Raw genomic sequence first — 21,057 nt, 5'->3', positions numbered from 1 at the left:
GATATGCATAATGACTGTAGCCATTCTCCAATCCAGTGACATAAATACCATGACAGTGATGCAAAATTTGTTCTCATACCCATTGCCTAACTTAGAATGATTTGAATTTTATGCTGTAGGTAGCTAGGTATGAGACTTTTGTATTTTTTAAAGCAAGATGTATGTATCTTTTAATAAATATCAATAGATTTTCTCCCCAAATTTTAAACTTCTATTTCTAGAAGCAAAATGAGAGTACGTTTCCCTGTTTATCTATCAGTAAGAAACATTGTCATTCTCTTAAATTTTTTCCAGTTTATGGTTATGAAATAATTTCTCCTACGTAACTATTATTTATACTTGACAAAGAATCTTCTTAAAGTTTCTAGTTTTTTCAATTACTTGAGATCTTTAGTAATATTTTGTAGCTTTTAATGTAGAAGTTTTGAAAATCTTTTCCTAGGTTTTTCTAGGTTTTTGCAGCTATTATAAGTGTCCCTTTTTAAAAACATGTTTGTTTGTTTTTGGCATATAGCAAATTCAATTATTTTAAAAAATATTTACCTTGAGGGGCTGGGGAGATAGCTCAGTCAGTAGAGTGCTTGCCTTGTAAGCACAAGGCCCTGGGTTCAATACCCAGCACCAAAAAAAGAAAAATATTGACCTTGAATCCAATGGTCTTGACAATTTTATTTGTTACAGCTAAGAGTATATTTTTTTATTTTTTAGATTCACTATTATTTTATCTACTAATAAAGACAATTTTCTTTCTACATCTTAAACCATGTATGTGTGTGTTTTTGCATATATCCATTTTCTTTTTGTTTTCTGTCATTCTCTAAGTAAGGACTTTGGGAAATTGCTGAATAGAACTGCTGATGGCTGCTAGACTTGTTCCTATCTCAGCGGAAAAACAGTCAATAGTTCAACCTTAAGTGCCATGTTTGCCAAAAAATTGTTCCTATCAGATAAGAATGTTTCCTTCACTCATTTAAAAAATATAATGATTGTATGTTAAAATTGTCAAGTGCTTTTTAAATTATTTTTCCTATTTTTACAAACTGCATTTTGATTCATTGTACACAAATTGGGTACATCTTTTCATTTCTATGGTTGTTCACATTGTAGATTCATACCATTCATGTAATCATACAAGTACAGAGGCTAATGATGTCTGCCTCATTCCAACATTTTTTATACCCCTGCCCCCTCCTCCCTCTAGTTTTCCTCTGTGTAATTTAAAGTTCCCCCATTCTTCTCTCATTTGCCTTCTCCCGACCTCCATTATATATCATCATTCACTTATCAGAGAAAATAGTCACCCTTTACTTTTTTGGAATTGGATTATTTCACTTAGCATGATATTCTATAATTCAATCCTTTTATCTGAAAATGCCATAATTTTATTCTTTGTGGCTAAATAATATTCCATTGTGCATATATACCACAGTTTCTTTATCCATTGATCTGTTGAAGGGCCTCTAGGATGGTTCCACAATCTAGCTATTGTGAATTGAGCTGCTATAAATGTTGTTGTGGTTGTGTTACTGTAGTATATTAATTTAAGTCCTTCAGGTATAAACCAAGAGGTGGAATAACTGGGTCAAAAGGTGGGTCCATTCCAAGTGTTTTGAGGAATCTCCATACTGCTTTCCAGAGTGGCTGTACCACTCATGTCACTGGCAAATAGTGACACTTGAGATTTTCTTTTCCTATTTGTGTGAAAGGAAAACCTCTCCTAACAATCAATTCTATGTTGGTTAGCAAGGATGCAAGGCTTCACCCACTGTGAGTGCTGCTCTGCAGGTGCCCCAGGAAACATGCACAAATTTTGCCTCATCATGGACCAGAGAACAAACTGCTAAATGTCCCATCAATATGAGGAGTAAAAATAACAGGCTTGGGATGGGGAGATTTAAAAAAAAAAGGCTTTATTTTTCTAGGGCAACATTCAGTAATAGAGTAAACCACAGCTACATGTGTGACTCTAGTGAGTAATCTCAGGAAGATCAGTGTCACATGAAAAAGCTTTAGCGGAACGCACACAGTGCAGTGTGGAATCACACACCAAGGAGGTACTTTAGACTAAATTGAGAATGTCCTAATGTGGTCTGTGCCTAATTTAGTGCCTACTGGCCTCAGCTCATTGAGGTTACTGAAGGTGACATAAGGGAGATGACTCTACAGTCACAGAGTGACTGCAGTGTGAGTAGCTCCTCAAAGAAACTCTTCAGTGGTTCCTCCAAGCAGAGGAAATCCACAGGGCAGCCTTTCCCCTGGGTGTGTCCTCAACACCAGTGGGGCTGTGTGCCAATAATCCACCATAAGTGAAAAATGCACCAAATCCATCTAAACCACTGCATCTCTCAGCTGAGCCACATGGGGCCCTAAGGAGGTCCTCATCTCAGAGCAGAAGGTGACTGGGAATGGCAACCCACCTCTGCTTGCACATTGCACATCTCCAACGTGGAAAAAGAGCAGAATTCAAAATAGTTTCTACTGAAAGTGCCTCATTTATGCACCATTATAAAGTGAAAAAATTATAAGCCAATCCACTATAGGCTGGGGACTTCCTGAAGACACTGAGCCTGGGGAGGGGGAACAGACAGAGAGCCCAGAGTGCATCCCTGGCTCATGTAGCTGGTCCCTTGCTTCCTTTTCTGGAGTCTGGTGAGGGAGTTTTGCTGAACCATTTGGCCCTGAGCTGTGGAGCCTCAGGCAAGGCTGCTGTATGCTGGACATTTTCTTTGGCTGAGAGGGGAATAGACCCTAGAGCATTATGCGGGTGTGAAAGGGCCCTGGGCAGTCATGCTTGAAGAGTGGTGGGATTCTATCAAAATTTATAAAAATATTAGTTTTCCAGGGGATCTTTGGCCCAGGTCTTAGACCTCCCTGTAAACAAGTTTCTGGGTCATTGGCCCCCAGCACTATAAGTCCCTTCCTCTCCTTCTGGTGCCTGAAACCCCTTGATCTGCGTGCCTCGTCCAGCAAGTACAATGAAGACTCAGCTCTCAAATGAAGTTTTAAGGTCTTTATTTTTATGGGAGAGCTTCTGAGCTGAGTGCCTGGTTCTTCCTCCTCCTCCACCGCCGCCGTCTTCTTTTTCTCCTCTTGTCGCAGCTCTCTCTCCTTCTCCTCTTGTCGTGCAGTTTTCTCTCTCCTTCTTTTCTCTCGTGCAGCTGTCACTTCTCTCTTCTTCCTCTCTCGTCGCGCTGCGGCTGCCTTTCCACTTTTCTCGTCCCACAGCTGCTGCCTGCCCTCCTTGCCTTGCTTGCTCTGCCTTGCTTGCTCTCCTCGCACAAATGGATATAACAGCTTTATGGGATATAACAGCCAATCACCTTAATGGGTCAGGCGTTTGGCTCGTGGAGACTTAATGGTGGGTAATGAGGACATGTACTGATAACGAGCTAAGCACGGGCGCGGAGGAGATCAGTCAGCCAATAGAAAGCACTTGCAGCTGGGCTTCTCAGTGCCATAGGGCGAGGCCAGCCACCACTGCGGGCCCTACAGGGCAGCGGCCTCCAACACTGTGAAGTATTTCTCCTGTGATCAGAGACAAGGATACAGAAAGGGTGTTGACAATAAGCTTCACCTGCCTGGTGGGAGCAGACAGCTGTGCTGCTGAAAGACTGAATAAAGACTGAAGGGGCAAGAATTACCTGCTTCCCTTTAGCCCCTCCATGGCTAAAGTGAGAGATCCAGGAATCCTGCAGGTCCTCCTTCCATGACTCTGACTGCCACAGACACATGCCTTCCCAGGCAAGATGGACCAAGTGTCTCTGCAAGATATCATGGCCAAGAACCCTCTCCCTGCCCTGCACTGACCCATGTGTCCCTTATCAGAGGCAGGCCAGGTGGGCAGGTCCAACCTGGCCAAGAGCAAGCCCAGGTGGCAGCAGAGTGACTGCCAGTGGTTGGTGCTTAGTAACCTTCTGGCGACCACCACCACTGTCAGCTGCCTTTTCCTGACCAGTCCACCCCCACTGCTGTTAGAGGGATCTGGTGTAAAACACACCTATCTTGTCCCTGTTCAGTTTAACTGTCTCCAGAACAATAGTTGGGAGGCTCTGGAGCCCTGAGTGTGACCAAGGCAGCAGCAAATTCCCGGGTCCCAGGCTCAGCACTCCACACACTTCCCTACAAAAGGGCTGCTTGCACTTGGCAGAATGGATGACAGAATGCCTGCTCACATTAGGCCTCAACCCTAAATTCACATCTCTTATTATTCAGGTACAAAACCAGAAATGGGATGGCTGTCTTCAACCCACATGTGTAACTGGTCGCTGTGAGCTCACCTGGCTGCTATTTGGGCATCACCCTTGTTACCTGAAGAATGGTTGGCTTGCTATGCAGCTGCAGGTAGACATTGTTACAGAAAGGAGTAGAGAGAGCCTGCCTCTCTGAGGGCAGCAACCCACAGTTTTTGCTGCCAGTGAGAAAACTCAAGTGTTCTAAAGAAAATTAGAATTTTGGAAAACTTTCAAAAACTTTGTATTTGTTTGTGTGCTTGCTGCTCTTCACTATTCACAGTGTTCTAATGAGATCAATGGTGCTATTAGCTGATGCAGTCAGTTTTAATGTGCTGAAATGTAATGTGTTATATCTACCCAAAGAAACAATACTTTCCAAAAGACCAGTGATAATTTTGCCAAGTCAAACATGACTAAAAGTCCTCCTCAAAATGCAAGATTGACCAGTGGATTTTTTAACAAAAACTTTATTTTTTTCATTTGTTCACAGTACTGGGGATTGAACTCAGCACCTCAGGCATGCTAGGCAAGCAGTAAAATAAACTTTTAAAAATTTGTTCTAATTAGTTATATATGACAGTAAATTGCATTTTGACACATCATACTTAAATGGAGCATAATTTCTCATTCTTCTGGTTGTACATGATGAAGAATCACACCATCACATATGTACATAGGGTAATAATGTCAGATTCAGTTTCATATTAGGAGAAAAAAATCAGAAGATAGTAAGAAGTCCCATGTAGCCCACATCAGTCTCCTTTATTATTAACATATTGGCATGGCAACCTTGTTACAGTTAATGAACCAGTTCTGATATATTATTAACTGACTTAGGCTGCCAGTGTTGACCCCAGTCACCTGTGGGTGTCATTTGTTACATCTCTAACAGGTTACCTTCTCTTCAGTTCTCTATCCATGTTCTGTAGAAGGAAACCCCAATGGACAGCTCACCTGCCAGGAGTGCAGGGTGTGCATGTTCACCTGGATTCATCTGTTTTTCTGAGTTTACCTATCAATCATTAGTGCACAATAATACAGATGCACAGATCTTTATTTCCTACTCCATGTTATGACCTGATACTTTGTTCATTCTGGTGCTCCAATTGCTCCAGCTCTGACCATGTGCCCTTTTGATGGATCCCATCATTGTGTGTGTGTGTGGGGGGGGAGTGTGGTGTGGTGTGGTGTGCCAATGAATTACAGAAAGATGCTCCAGGCTCATCTTGCATACAGACAGTCCCTGACTACAGTGAGTCAATTTATGATTTTTTGACAATAATGGTGCAGAAGAGATCTGCATCCTGTAGAACCCATAATGTGGTCCCAGTAGACCACTCTGCTTTTCATTTTCTGGAGGCTTCAATCCATTATGTGAGGTTGTCCAACACCTCAGAGCACAGCACGTTTGCATCAGATGCTTTTGTCTGCTGTGACCTGATGGTAGATTGCCAAGCCATTCAAGGTGAGCAGGCTGTTCTACAATGCCACAAGTTAAGTGTATTAAACCCATTTTGACCCCTGATCTTTTCACCTTGCTGTGGGTTGAATTGGAATGTGGCCCTTCATAAGCAGAGAGGCAACTATGCCCCCTGCCAAGCCCTGCAAGAATGAGCCAGTTCTCCCAGGAGCTGGCTCCTTTCATTAGGGAATGGCCTTAGGAACCAAGACCCAGGTGCTAGAATTTTAATATAACAGAGAACATGGTTTCAAACTCAAATGAGTTTTAAAAAGAGGCAACATGTTGGTGTTTTGTGTGATGTGGACGAACACCCATGTAATGCATGCAATGCGGTTAAAGTTCTGTCTCCACACCTATGGGTGAAAGTATGCAAAGCCAGATCTCACACTCAGCAAGTCTTATGTACAGCAGAGAGGAGACTGTCTTAAGTTGGACATTAAACAGATGTGCAAGAATGGGGAACAATATAATACTAAGTGATTTCTGTTTTACATTTTTAAAAAGATGTAAAGATTATGTCTTTAAAAAGTGGCATTAATGCTCACATGAGTTTATGGCTTCTATTTTAAATAAATATTTCTAAAATTTTCAGTTGAAATTTTTTCATATGGTAAATCCCAGTAGATAAAACTCACATAAAAAGCTCTTTGGGGTCCTTAATACATTTAAAATTTTAATTCTTAATGAATTATAGTTAGATAAAATAGTGGGGTTCATTTTGACATATTCATAAATGCACACAAAGTAATTTTCTCCATGTCAATTCCCAATTTTCTCCCCCACTCCTTTCCATGACCCGCTTCCTCTACTTTATTGATATTCTTTTTACTTATTTACTACATTTACAGTTACATATGTAATGGTGCATTAGTCACATATAAAATCATAATGCTTTGTAATACATTCATACATGCTCATGGCATAATATGGTCAACTGGATCCCACATGCAATGACATGGATGTGAGGTATCCCCCAAAAGCTCACGTGTGAGACAATGCAAGAAGGTATGGAGGGGAAATTATTGCTTTGAGATTTTTGACCTAATTAGTGAATTAATCCCCCTGATGGGATTACCTGAGTGGAAAATGGAGGCAGGTGGGGTGTGGCTGGAGAGCGGTTCATTACGGGTGTGACTACGGGATATATAATTTGTATCTGGAGAGTGGAGTCTCTCTCTCTCTCTCTCTCTCTCTCTCTCTCTCTCTCTCTCTCTCTCATGTGTGTGTGCGTGTGTGTGTATGCTTCCTGATGATGACAGCTGCTTCCCTCTGTCATGGTCTTCCACCATGATGTTCAGCCTCATCTTGAGTCCTGAGGAATGGAGGCAGCTCTCTATGGATTGAGAACTTTGTAGCCATGAGCCCTCAAATAAACTCTTCCTCCTCTACAGTTGTGCTAGTCAGATACTTTTAGTCACAGCAGTGAAAAAGCTGATAAAGTACCCAGTTCTTTCCCTTTTCCTCCTCACCTCCCTCACCCTAGGTTCCAGCTTCAACTTTACTGATCTTCCTTCTGTTTTCACAAGATCCCTCCTTTTTAATTCCTTTTTTATTCCTTTTTCCTCTCTAGCTTCCACATATGAGAGAAAACATTTGACCCATGTCTTTCTGAGTTTGAATTATTTCACTCAGCATGATGTTCTCTGGTTCCACCTATTTACTAATAAATGACATAATACCATTCTTCTTTATGACTGAGAAAAACTTCCTTGCATATATAGACCACATTTTCTCTATCCACTTGTCTATTGATGGGCACCTGGGCTCTTTCCTAATTTGGCTATTGTGAATTGTGCTGCTACAAACATTGATGTGGCTGCATTCCTAAAATATGCTGATTTTAGATCTTTTGGATAAATACCCAGGGGTGGGATACATGGGTCATGTGGTGGTCCATTCCTAGTCTTTTGAGGAACCTCCATGCTGCTTTACAAAATGGTTGTGGTGATTTTCAGTTCCACCAACAATGTATGAGTGTACTTTCCTCCACATCTTGGCCAGCAATTATAATTGAAAGGAAATTATAATTATAATGGAATCTCAGTGTAGTTTTGATTTGCATCCACTGATTGCTAAGGGTGTTGAATATTTTTTCAGATATTTGTTAGCCAAATATTTATATTTCTTCTTTTGGGAAGTGTCTCTTGAGATCTTTCACCCTTTTGTTGAGTGGGTTATTAGTTCTTTTGATGTTAAATTTCTTGTTTTTTGAAACATATTCTGGTTATTAATCTCCTGTGGGATGAATAGCTGATGAAGATTTTTTTCCCATTCTGTAGGATCTGTCTTCTAAATATTAATTATTTTCTTTACTTTGCAGAAGCTTTTTAATTTAATACTACCCCATTTATTGATACTGGATTCTATTTCCTGAGTTTTACAAGCCTAAGGAAGCCAGTGTCTGTACATGTGAATTGTCGAATTATCCCTGCTACCTTCTAGCAATTTCACTGATTCCAGTCCAGTTCCAAAGTCTCTGATCTACTTTGAGTTGATTTTTCTGCAGGGTGAGAGCTAGGGGTCTAGATTCATTCTTCTACTATATGGATTTCCAGTTTTCCCAGAACCATGTGTTTCAAAGACTATCTTTTCTCCAACTTAGCACATGTGTGAAGGGTCAGGTGACTGTAAATATGGGGAGTTTTTTCCTTCTTTCAGCCTATTGTGTTGATATTCAGGTTTTGAGGTCAATGACATGCTGTTTTATGACTGGAGCTCTGTGGTATAATTTGAGATAAGGTAGTATGGCTGCCTCTGGCCTCACTCTTATTGCTCAAAATTGATTTTGCTATTCTGGGTTTCTCATTCTTCCTTATAAATTTTATGATTATTTTTCTGTGAAGAACATCATTGGGTTCTGATGGGGGTTGCATTGAACTCTAAATTGCTTTGATAATCTAGTCATTTTGATGACATGAATTTTCCCTATCCATGAACATGGCAGGTCTTTCCATCTTCTAAGGTCTTTTTCTTCACTGTTTTAAAATGTTAATTATAGAAATCTTTCACCTCCTTACTTATATTTATTATTCTTTGAGGTTATAGTGATGGGATGATATTCTTGATTACTTTCTCAGTGTATTCATTATTGGAATATAGAAGAGCTATTAATTTTCACTTGATCTTGTATCCTGCAAACTTCACTGAATTTGTGTATCAGCTATATAAGTCTTAAGTGTGTAAAAAAGGTTTAAGAGCCACTGGCCTCACCACATCACTCCCTGGTCTACCACATGGTGCCTGTGTCACTTCTAGCATGGCTTTCTCATCTCCCAGCCAGCTCACTTGTTCCTCTCAAAACATAGCAATGTGCTCTGCAAAGCATGCCCTGAGTTCCCCAAGATATTTGAGTTTGCCCTCCCTTGTATTATCATGCTGCTTGCTGCAAATTTCTTTTTTGACATGTGTAATGAAGCACTTGTAATTTTCTGTATCTACTTCTGTCACGATGATGGCAGGGACTCATCTCACTCACCACCATCTGTCACAGATGACAATACCGGGTGTATATTTGGTGCTCAGGGAATGTGAGTTGAAGGAATAAATGGACAGCTGATCCCATGACAGTCATCTTTTCCAGGGATGGACCAGACTACCCTGCCGGCTCTTCATCTGAGTGGATGTGTTTGTTTCTCCTTCTATATGGGAAAAAATGTGCTGAGAAGATTTAGTTTAATTAAGCAACTATTTTCCAAAGATTGGTTACATAGCAGACACTGTGCTAGGTACTGGAGGGAGGAGGAGGCAGCAGGATGGCCTTGTAGAAAATAACTAGTCATCTTCCTGTTTTCCCCTAATCTGCCCTCCACAGTAAAGGGCATTCAAGGTCTGTTCATACAGAACATCAAGCTACTTTCCAAATTTAACCCTGATTCTGGGGCATAAGTAATCCAAAGAACAATTGTCTATTAATACAAAAAAGGGTGACAGCTCCCCAGGCAATAAAATGCAGACATTAAATATACACAGGCTGGTGGCCAGATGTGTCCAGACCCAACACTGACACCAGAAGTCCTCTGTAATAATTATTCACACACAGGAACAAGTTGTTTCTCTTTCTTTTAGCACTTTCTGGCTATCACTAGAGTAAAAGGAAGTAGAGAGAAGAAGAGACAGGAAGGCTGCTAGAATGTTAGATAATTAAACTTGTGAGGTGCTTAGCCAGCAAAAGACAGGCAGGTGCTAGTGAGCTTAAATGGCAATTGAGCCTCTTGTCTATATATTTCAAACTAAAATTACCAACTTAATTTTTCCACTGACCCAGTGTTCAAAATTCTTTTTTGACCCAAGTTGTCAGAATGTGCATTGTCCAACATGGTAGCCACTCCCTGCAGGTGGCTCTTGGGTGTTTGAAATGTGGCTAAAGAAACATGTTAAAAAGTGTATTTTGGATAAGAGTTAGTATAGAGTTTGACTAAATATATTATTGGAATAAATATAAAACTATTCTTTTTTAACTTTTTTTTACTTGGCTACAAGAAAATGATAAATTGCATTGGTGACTGAGGCTATCTTCTTCTTGGAGAGCACAGATGTAGAACCATTCAGTTTGCCCTCTGAAGCTTGGTTAGCAGCAACCCGCTTGAGTCATCCCTTTGCCCTGCCCAGTTTCTCCCTTAACCAGAGCCCCGTGTGTGCTCCAAGCCAGTGGTCTCTGCCGGCCTTTGCAAAGTGTGGTAATCCCCATAAAGTCCCTCAGAACCAGACTGTTCCTCTCCTGATAACTTCAGCCAGAGCTTCCCACATGAAGGACAATTGCCCAGCAATCTCAGGCTGGCCATCAGGCAAGAGCTGACGTGAAAGGGCTTGTTGATGGAGTGTCCCACCCTTTAGGAAGGTCAATCCCAATCCAGTCTTTCTCCTCTCCTCCATGCCCTGCCCCTCGCAGACCTCTACGCCCTGCCAGTGCCTCCCAGGAGGACACCTCTTCTCTAGGACTGCCAAGTTTCCTGCAGGCCATACCTCTTGTGGCAGACATGGGGCAATGACTGGCACAGAGCAGCCCTCTGCCCCAAGAGAACACCCTCTGGGGAGCTGCTGACACTGGCATTCACCCGCAGTGGCTGGCCCAGTGTGGCTGACTTAGGGTAAAGTCCAGTGGGGTGAAGACACATCCTGTGCCTTATTTGTCAAAGGTCATCTTTCTGGAAAAAATGAGGGCAGGATGTGGCAGAACTTCCTCCTTGTTCCCTGTCTCTCCATCTTGAGGTTAGCTTCTACTCCCCTGTTTCTCAGCCCATAAACCCAGGGTTCCTGTGCAGTGGTGGCCCTGGGACTACTAGAACTAGTGCTCTTTGCCCAGCTCCAGTGCCAGCACCAGGTCACGCCCACACAGGTGCAGGCCTGGCCATCACCACCACATTCCAGGCAGCTGTCAAGTCTGCATTTCTGCTTTTTGTACCCTCTATCAAAAGTCGTGGTTACCCACGTGATATAGGTAGTGACCCCAGGAAGAAGGCGTGGTCTAAAGTGCAGAGTCCTAACCAGGGGTGTCCGAGTCCACTCTTGTGCTCTTCTGTTTGGTTTCCTAGCTTGAGGTGCTGCGAGGAAAATGGCCAAAGCCATGTGAGTTTGTTCAATGTCTGACTCTGGGTCTCATGGGACAAGTGTGACACTTGGCTTACTCCAGAGGCCTGCCTTATAGGGATGTGTTAGGTCTCTGTGACTCACCAGTTAGATTTTGTCTTGAATTACCTTGTCTTGTTCAGTGGGGAGTTTCTCACACACTTGTTCCATGAATTCACTGTAAACATTCCTAGCAGGCCTCATCTGCCCACAGCTACCCAGTAGAGGATAGAAGCCCCATCTGTCCTGTACCCCAGGGTGGAGCCAGCCTGGGAAGATGCTTCGGAAGGTATGCGGCTTGAGTGACAGCTGGGCCCCCTAGGCAAAGAGCCCCATTTGTTATGGAGGGAGTGACCCTACCCAGCAAGACAGTTCTAGTCACATGACCTCAGCCTGCCATCTCCCAGGCCTTCCTCATGCCCCAGGGTTCTGGCTTCAGTGGCTGTGTACCCTGTACAGCTTATTTAGCTCAAGCCCTGATCACCTCCCCTTTCTGAGTAGTCCCCTGCCCTGAATTCTTGGCTTTTGCATCTTTCAGAGCCCAGGTTTGTATCACATCCACAAGTCACTGCTGGCCCTTCACCCTGAGCCTCTTTGAAACCTGCACATGCCTCTGTGAAAAGCAAGTTCTGGCCTGAAAGTCTGTTGTAAATAACTAGAATGACACTCTGTGAGGTTGATGAGTACCAGAATCTGGGGTGGCAGGAAACAACACCTCTAAGACATCCTTTTACCCAACTGCAGAACTGAACAAGGTCAGAAGAAAGAACTCAGGGTACAGATACATCTTGGTCAGTCATAGGATGAAGGAGAACTTTCTCCTAGATTAGAAAGGAACTGTGGCCCCACAAGGAGAGAGGGTCCAAAGCCTGGCAAGCCTTCCAGAAGACCCAGGAGAAGCCATGTGAAGGTGTTCCCATGTGGGTAGCGAAGGCAGCCACTGCATGTGAAGACCTTGGCGATGACTGTGACTGACTCCACATAGCACCCTGACCCCTTCCCAACCCCCAGCCACCCCACTACCACCCAGCCTGGCCTGGAGGGAAAGGGACACAGGCACTCCAAAGCTGAGTTTCCATACTCACTACCCGCCACACCCAGTGATGGCAAAGACAGCCCCCAAGAATCTCTCCTGAGTGTTGGATGGATAAATGAGTAAGTGTGGATTCACCACAGGACTGCTCAGTGTTTTATGTTATGCCTAATAGCTATTCAATTACTGGAGTTTTAGGAGAAATAAATAGTGTCATTTGCCCAAGATTGGAGTTAACTGGCAAATACTACAAGGGAATTGGCCAAACTTAGATTGTTTCTTTAAAAATCAGATTTGTTGGTGAATGTACAAAATGCAGCTTGGCTCTGTGGGCCAGTTGGGATCCCTAATGCAGTCTCTCAAAGGGAACGCTCCCATAAGCTGCACTTCTGCCTCAGGGGCCTTCCATGCATGAACCATGGGTGCCCAGGAGGTGCAGTCCAGGCTGAGTGACCTGAAGACCCCACAGACCCATCCAGCACACACGTTCCTCTTCCCATGGGGGGAGTAAATGGAACTGCCTGCTCCTCCTTCAGGAGGAATCTGGTGAACTTCCAAGTGGGCTGCTGTTGACAGACACACAGTTAAAGAAGTTCCCTGAGATGGGGCAAAAAAAAAAAACCAACTGCCTGGTTGGCCTTTCTTTTAGGGACGGGGACCCAGCATGAAGTGCAAACCTTTCAGATCATCTGCACTCTAAAGCCCCTCCAGCCTCCTGGCCTGGTTGACTCCCCTTGCCTTGAACACATCACCTGGCCTTTTGCTCTTTACTAAGGAGCATGAGGGCCCACATGGGCACAGAGTACTCCCTACAGACTCTGCTGTGTGAATTAAAACTAGGCTGTGAGTCAAAGAATCACAGAACCCAGAAGGTTAAAGAGAGAAGTTTATTTCTCATGTTTATAAGCCAAGACAGCCTGGACTGCAATAGCATCTTGGCCCTGGATCCCTCAGCAAAATAGGCCCCTTCCACCTTGCCATTCCCTGTGTGTGGCTCCAAGCACCTGTTTACCTCCTGTCCTCACAGTTGTGCCAGCTCTGGGTATCACATCTGCATTCCATGCAGGAAGAAGGACACGACAGAAAAGGGCACATGTCAGCTGTCCCTGAAGGGAGGTGACTGTGTGAGGTCTCTTGGCACCTCTGCCTATCCACAGGGAGCAAAGTTGCACAGGGTCCTGGAAAGTGCAGGCTTTGTCCCTCTCACCCTTGTGCCAGATAGAAAGGCAGGCCATTGTTAAGTGAGCACAGTGTGGAGTGCCAGCAGCCAAACCACACCTGGACACAGGTGTCTTCCATCTGGATCAGGGCATTTCTGGCCAGTCTTCTGCTACCAACACTTTCAGTATTAGCCTCTGCCTGAGCCTTGCTTTCCACCAACAGTCAACCTACCACTCCAAACAGAGATGCCCCTCTGCTCCCACAGGAGCAGTCTCAGTGTCCAGTCCTTGCCCACGTGAGCTCCTCAGTCTAGAAAGTCCTCCCTCCTCTCCACCTCCTAACCCCTACCCAGCTGTGGAGTTGGGTCAAGTCCATGTTTCTTTGTCCGTGTTTCCAGCAGTCCTTTCTAGACTTAGCAGAACACACTGATAGGTAGCAGACATGAACAGTTGTGTTCAGGCTATGCACCTTTCTTTTACCTGCAACCAGGATATGGGCTCCTTGGGTGCAGGACAGAAACCATGACTTCTCTGTCATGTCATAGTACCTGAGCATGCATGTGACTTCCATGTGCCTTGCCACTTAGGAGTCAGGGTTGGTGAAATGGAGAGACCAATAGCCAGGAGAGAAGAGTCATTGCCCTTTTTCCTTACAGCAGTAAAAAGTCCCTAAAATTAGAGAGGTAACAATAAACATTTTAAAAGACAGTCTATATAGATAGGTAAATTGGATTAAATCACACAAATAAGGGCCAGTTTGGGTGCAGAAAATTGGAGACAAATGACTTCAGAGAGATTAAAATGTTATTCCTTCCAGAGCCCTTCCTCCACCCTTACCGAGAACCTGCTTCTGTTCTAACCTGTTATTAAGTCTCTCTAATAGATTCAACTGATGAGAGAACCAGCCCCAAGAGACCACTGATTTCCAACACCCATTTCAGTCAGAAGACTATATCTATGTCAAACAGTTCCAAGAAGGACTAACACCCTGCTGAAATGGAAGGAATCTTACAACATGGACTCATCACATCTGAGTCAAGACAACAGAAAAGTAGACAGCCCTCAGAGACCCCAACCACTGTCTAAAGACAAGACTGAAAAAATGTTAATGTTTTTTCTCTTGCTTGGACTATTTCAGCAATAACTCCATGCTTAGCCCTTCAACTTTTCGAGATTACCAAATGGGATGAATTCTGTGTTCACATCTTTCTCCAAGTGTACAATTATGATGGGGAGGGGAAAAGGGAACATATGGAACTCATGCATTATCTAAATGAGGATCCCCTGTCTTAGTTCCCCTCCCAGTGGAAATAAATATAGCAGGCTCCACAGCTATAAGGACCGCTACACTCATTATAGGAATCCAAAATTTCAAAACCTTAAGTAGACAAATAGATCTGAATGAAAGTAAATTAAAAAAAAAAACAAAAAAACAAAACCCTGAACGAAAGTAAATTAAAAAAAACAACAACCCTGTAAGCTACTTAAATTCCCTTCATTCACCTGCTGAGGTAGTTTTACAAAACAAAAGAGGGTTAAATTTGATGTGTTTTTTTTTTTTTATTGTAAACAAATGGGACACATGCTGTTTCTCTGCTTGTACATGGTGCAAAGGCATACCATTGGTGTAATCATAAATTTACATAGAGTAATGTTGTTTGATTCATTCTGTTATTTTTTCCCTTCCCCCCACCCTCCCACCCCTCTTTACCCTCTATACAGTACTTCCTTCCTCCATATTTGCCCCCCTCTCTAACCCTAACTCTAACCCTAACACTAACCCTTCCCTCCCCCCCATTATATGTCAACAAACATATGGAAAAATGTTCAACATCTCTAGTAAATTTGATGTTTTTAAAATTAAAAAAAAATTATGTATGGCCTTAGGGGAGACATATTGTTTCTATACTAACCACTCAGGTGTCTTTTATCATAGTTTATCTTTGATTTAAAAAAAAAAAAAAGGCTCAAAAAGTGAAAAAAAAAAAAAAAAAAAAAAAAAAACTGAAAACCTGAGAAAAATTGGTACCAAAATCTGTTCTCTTGGTCTCCCTGGTTAACTACTCTAATAACTACAATGATGAGCCCTCTCATCCTAGTTATGTTGGGACTTTTAATCAGGCCATGCATGATAAACTGTTCAACTAAATATGTTAGAGACAGAATCCAGTCTGTTAAGCTAATGGTGTTGCACACTCACTACAATCACCTATGCATTACTAATAAATCAATGATTTGATTATGTACAAAAACCAGTGGGGAATGTGATGGGCTGACAGATCTGATTCCATGAGAAAATTATAAGCCAGACTCTAAGGGAAATGACTAAACAGACTCCACTTTGCTCTGAGACTCCATGTTATGTAGGAAAGAAGCTTCTCCCTTGGGAACACCCCGCCTCTGTACCCATCCTCAGTTACTTAGTGTGACATGTTGAGCAATACAAAGTGACAATTCTTATGTAATGAAAAACTGCTCTCTTTTGATCTCTATTGCTTCTAACCGGTGTACCATGTAAACAGTAATTGTGTAGCTATTAGTAACCATTCTTTAGTTTGTACCTAGGTAAGGGTCGTTTTGACCCACTTCCTCCTCTGTTGATGATCTCATGATGTTAGTTTGTAATTTTGAATCACAGCAACACACACTTTTGATTGATGTGACTTTTGGTATAAGACCCCCTACAACCTGTTGGTTGGGGCTGTTCTCCCAATAGCCATTTTTGGGGGCATTGTGTGAGACAGTCAGCAGGCTGGCTTAATAAAGACTCTCAAATTTGGACTTATCAGTGGGGATCAGTCTGTTCTTAAGTTGCGCCCCATAACACTGCAATGTGTGATCTTGAATTTTTAAGTTTGTTTTTCCTCTTTCTTACGAATTCATGTGCATGGATATTATACCTGGTTCTGCTGAACTGTACTTAATTCCCTCTCACCTCGGTTTACTTTATCAGTTCATACCTCAAAACTTATTGAAACACTTTGACATTTTTTTTCAAATAACATTTAAAAAACTCTTTAAAAATTAAAACCTTGTATATACAGCTAAAGTCTCCCTAAAAGCAAAACAAAGACTAGGTCACTCCCCATATCATTGAACCACAGCAGAATGCAAATCTTAATTTTATAAAAATGGGCACAAAATAAAGAAGATATAAGGGAAAACAGGGATACAGGGCACTTAAATTGTGGCTTCCAATTCCTAAAAATTTTCTGAGAACTGAAATTTTTTTTTTCAAATCTCCTGTTAAATGACATGTTCAGTCATGTTTTCTTATTTACTCTTTTTGCAGTGCTGGGGATCAAACCCAGGGCTTTGTGTTTGCAAGGCAAGCACTCTACCAACTGAGCTATCTCCCCAGCCCTCTTATTTACTCTTAATTATGCTCTAGTTATTCCTTTTATAATGGAAAAACTGATTTTATTAGTGTCACCAATGGCAAACAAGACTTTAAAACAATTGAAATATTTCATAAAGCAAAAAGGTATTTTCACATTTGCTACAATCATAGCAAATATATTTCTTGGCATAAAGCACAGTCTTTGGAGTATAAAATATCCCCAGCTGTAAGATTATGTATAAAAAACTCTCATTACTGTTTAAGTAATAGTGGATTAATCAAATTAAAAGTTATACTGTAAAATAAAATGGAAATAATTTACTCATAAGATTCATATTGAAATCATCTTTATTCATACAATATTATTCTCAGAATACTAATTTAATTAAGCTTCAGTTGGAGCAAAAATATAACTAACGAAAAGCAGTTACTTAAACTAAAAATGAGAGATGAGTCATATTTTGAAGAGAGATAAAAAATACTGTCAGGACTCATGGTGTGGTTCTGGATGTTCCATAGCAGGCTCATTTGAAGGTGGAATCAACCCTGAAGGCAACTCACTTCTACTTTCAGAATGTCGGAGTAGGGGGTAAAATTCAGCTCTTGGAGGAGGATAAGGAGGAAAAATGCCTCAGTGAAAAGACATTTTGCACTGTATTGGAGGAGGTTCTCCTGGTTCTGATGGTCTACCATAATTGGAATAATATCCATCTTGTCTTTGTAGAAGAGAAGGTGGATCAGAATATGGTCAGCCTGGTGGAGGGATCATCCTCTTACCTTTTGGTTCCTGTGGTGATAACAGGGGCCCAGTGTCAGCAGGTGCTCTATGAGGATCAGTTACCATATCATAGCTTGATTCTCTTCTTTCTTTTTTAATCTGATGGTCCAGAGGGTCCTCTGGGCCTCCTGAGCCTTTTCCTTCTTCCCCTGGATGTGAAGGTGACAATCTGAGTGGACCCTTCTTTTTCAAAGGAAAAGCTCTCATTTCACATGAGGTCAACTCACTGGTGAGAGACCATATGGGGACTTCCCTCTGGCAAATGCTGGATTCAAAACATCAGGTGCATAAGGATCTTCTTCCATTCCAGTTGATTTTTGTCTGTTGTGAGCATTTACTATCTTTAAATACTTGAGGTTTTTTTCAGCACTCCAAGCTGCCAAGGCATCATCAGGTGCTTTTTTCTCATAGGAAATACTCTGCCTCTGATAATAATGAATGGTTACATCCAATTCTTCCTCAAGATCTTTGGCTTGCTTTCTATAGGTCTCCAGCTCTTCAGCTGCATGGTTGATCTTTTTATCAACCTTGGAAAACCTTTCCTCTTCCTCTAACTGGCACTTTTCCTCTATTCTTAATTTCCTGTGGAGCTTCATTGCATTTTCTTGATACTGTTCCATCTTTACTTTAAATTTCTGTTGAAGCTTCTGGTTCTCATTTTCAAACTGTGTATTTTCTGACTGCAAAGATTCTTGTTCAGTCTGAAAATTTTTAATATGTTCTATAAGATCTTCTTTTGTTTTATGTACTTCAGATACTAAAGTAAAAATTTGACTTCTTTCTACTTCTAAGGTTTCTAAAGAGGCATTTAACTCAGCAGCATAAAGCAGTTCCTTCAAAGCTTCTTTTGGCTGTTCATATAAGTGAACACCAATTTCAGATTCACTCTTCTTCTCCAGCTCCAAGTTACCATCTTCTGTCAGGCTGGGGATGTGGCTTAGTGGTTAAGTGTTCCTGGGTTCAATCCTTGGTATGAAATATACATATATATATATATATTTATATATATATATATGTATGTACACACACATACATACATACATAAGTTGTGCATATATAAATTGACCTTTTGTAATGCATGTACCTTCCATATAGAGATAAAATACAACTTTGGATAGTACAATTCAGCACCAGTTACATCCTAAACAGAAAGAGGCTGAGAGATGTTATTTTTACAGTTTACAAAAGTATTTTCACATATATTATCTTGCTTATTCTTAAAACAATACTGTGGGCTAGGGATGTACAAGAGGAGAGAGTTAATATTGTAACAACAAAAGAAGAAAAAGAATAAAATGTCCAACAGCTACTTTTCTACTCTCTAAAAACACTTAATATATTTAAATATATATTTTTTTTCATAAAGATAATCTCCTCTATGCCAAATGACAAGGACAGCAACCTAATGTTAGTCTTATTGATCTAGGATCCTCACAGCTATTACCAATGAAAATAGTGCCCACATAGGCCACACCCCAAATTGCCTATACCAGCTGAAGAATTTCATCAAATTCAGAAAATGAAGGAAAGCTGCTTCCAGATGCTGGATTGTGTTAGTTGCCCTACTAATGCTTTCTATCTTGTTTTCTTCCCATCAGGATCATATCATCACCATTTTATAGACACTCCAGTCTACCTTCCCAGGAAGGGAAAAATGTTCTCTCTGCTTATCCACACCAAGTATTCCACATACATTGACTCCAGTTCATATTTAGTGTAACAATAAAGCTCAGAACACATACTGAAAAGCCTAAAAGGAAATTATCAGATGATAAGAGCACAGCAAGCAACTCCAAGCTTTTCTCTATTTAATATTCTATTGACTTATGTTAAAGTACTTGTTTGCTCTTTTTCCTGCCTCTAGTGAAAGATTTTCCATAATCACAACTGGTTAAATGAGCATATAAAGTCAGTGAAGTTTTGTTTTGTTACTAAAAAAGATATTTGTTATATGTGTTTAGACACTATTCTAGAAAAGCAATTGGGAAAACTATATTAATCTCATATAAACAAAGGCAGCTTTATTTTTCTAAATCACATATGTGTAGAATGATTCTTAACAAACCCACTAATTAAGCTTGTCCTATGTATGTACATTCCATATAGAGATAAAATGCAACTTTGGGTATTGTAATTCAGCACCAGTTACATCCTAAACACAAAGAGGCTTAGAGAAGTTATTTTTCCAGCTTACAAAATTATTTTCATATACATTATCTTATTCATTCTTAAAACAATCCTGTGGGCTAGGGATGCACAACAAGAGAAAGTTAATATTGTGAACACAAAAGAAGAAAAAGAATAAGATGCCCAACAGCTATTTTTCTACACTCTAAAAACAGTTAATTCTGGACTATCTCAATAATCTCACTTCAAAGCTTTTTGGTGAATAATAATTTTAAGAGTCTGCATCATTTAACTTTGCTTTATTCAGACAGCAATAAAATGCTATTTTCTCATGAACCTGAATCTCACAGTTCAAAATGTTGTCCACTGTCTCCTCCTTAATTCCAAAGTTTTCTCCCAACCTTTGAGCTTGAAATTTTTTAAACCTTTAGAAATGTTTCAAAATTATACAACAAAGATGCCCTCCAGGGTTTGGGGACTTAGCTCAGTGGCAGAGTGCTTGCCTAGCATTCACAAGGCCCTGAGTTTGGTCCTCAACCCTGCAAAACAAAGAGGAGAAAAGAAAAAAATGCCCTCCATCTGGATTTACCAGTCAACATTGCCAGACTTGCTTTATGCATGCACAGGAGTATATGTATGCATGCATGTATGATGCAAGTACATGCAATATACTTAATATGCTACCTTTGAAATATTGTGAATACATTTTTTATTAATTATACAATAATAAATACCATCATTAAAACACATTTTACATAATTCATATATGAACCATGTGGAAGTTAGCAACAAGAATCATGTCAATTTAGTTATAAATAATTCACTATGGATATTCTATGAACAAAGACATTTTCTTATATAGCACAATTATCACACTTAGGAAATATTTTTACTGATACAATGTAATTATCTAATATATAGCCCATTTTCAATTTTCCTCAAATAAGCCAATACATGCCCTTCATAGCTGTTTCTGCCATCTAAGATGCAATCTAGGGCCACAGGCAACATTTAGATGTCACATCCCTCTAGTCTCCTTTAAACAACAAACATTGCCCCCATACTTCCTGGTCTATAAGGACCTGCACTTCTTACACATGTTCATTTGAGGGTTTTTTGGATTGTTTCCTCCTATTCAATTCAGGTTAAGAACTGTGGGCAGGGATGCTGCTTCAGTGATGTGGAGGGAATGAACCAGAGGGTACATCAACATCAGTTTTCTCCTGGTCTCATGATGTTCAATTGTTTAAATCTGATTGTTTATTTAAGGTATTCTCCATCGTCAAGGTATCTCTTCCCTTTGCAATGAAGCATGCCACTGGCCACCCTTTGAGAACAGTCTATTCCCCCAACAATCTTT

General features: G+C 41.0%; 1 protein-coding gene and 1 pseudogene across 2 annotated transcripts in view; both read right to left on the bottom strand.

The window, feature by feature from the left end:
* Positions 1-21,057, bottom strand: part of LOC306641920 (Krueppel-like factor 3) — a 284,135-nt pseudogene that overhangs the window by 88,775 nt on the left and 174,303 nt on the right. The window lies entirely within an intron of this gene.
* Positions 17,789-21,057, bottom strand: part of LOC306641355 (ribosomal oxygenase 2-like) — a gene marked incomplete at its 3' end in the record, with an annotated part of 69,814 nt that continues 66,545 nt past the window's right edge. Inside the window, 1 exon segment of the mRNA XM_079106461.1 lies at positions 17,789-18,494. Within this exon segment, the coding sequence (XP_078962587.1) occupies positions 17,789-18,494 (706 nt within the window).

This window comes from Sciurus vulgaris (assembly GCF_902686455.1).
Source record: "Sciurus vulgaris genome assembly, chromosome: 12".
NCBI classification, from domain to species: Eukaryota; Metazoa; Chordata; class Mammalia; order Rodentia; family Sciuridae; genus Sciurus; species Sciurus vulgaris.
Note: the sequence above shows the minus strand (reverse complement) of the source record. Positions and strands in the feature narration are given on the sequence as shown.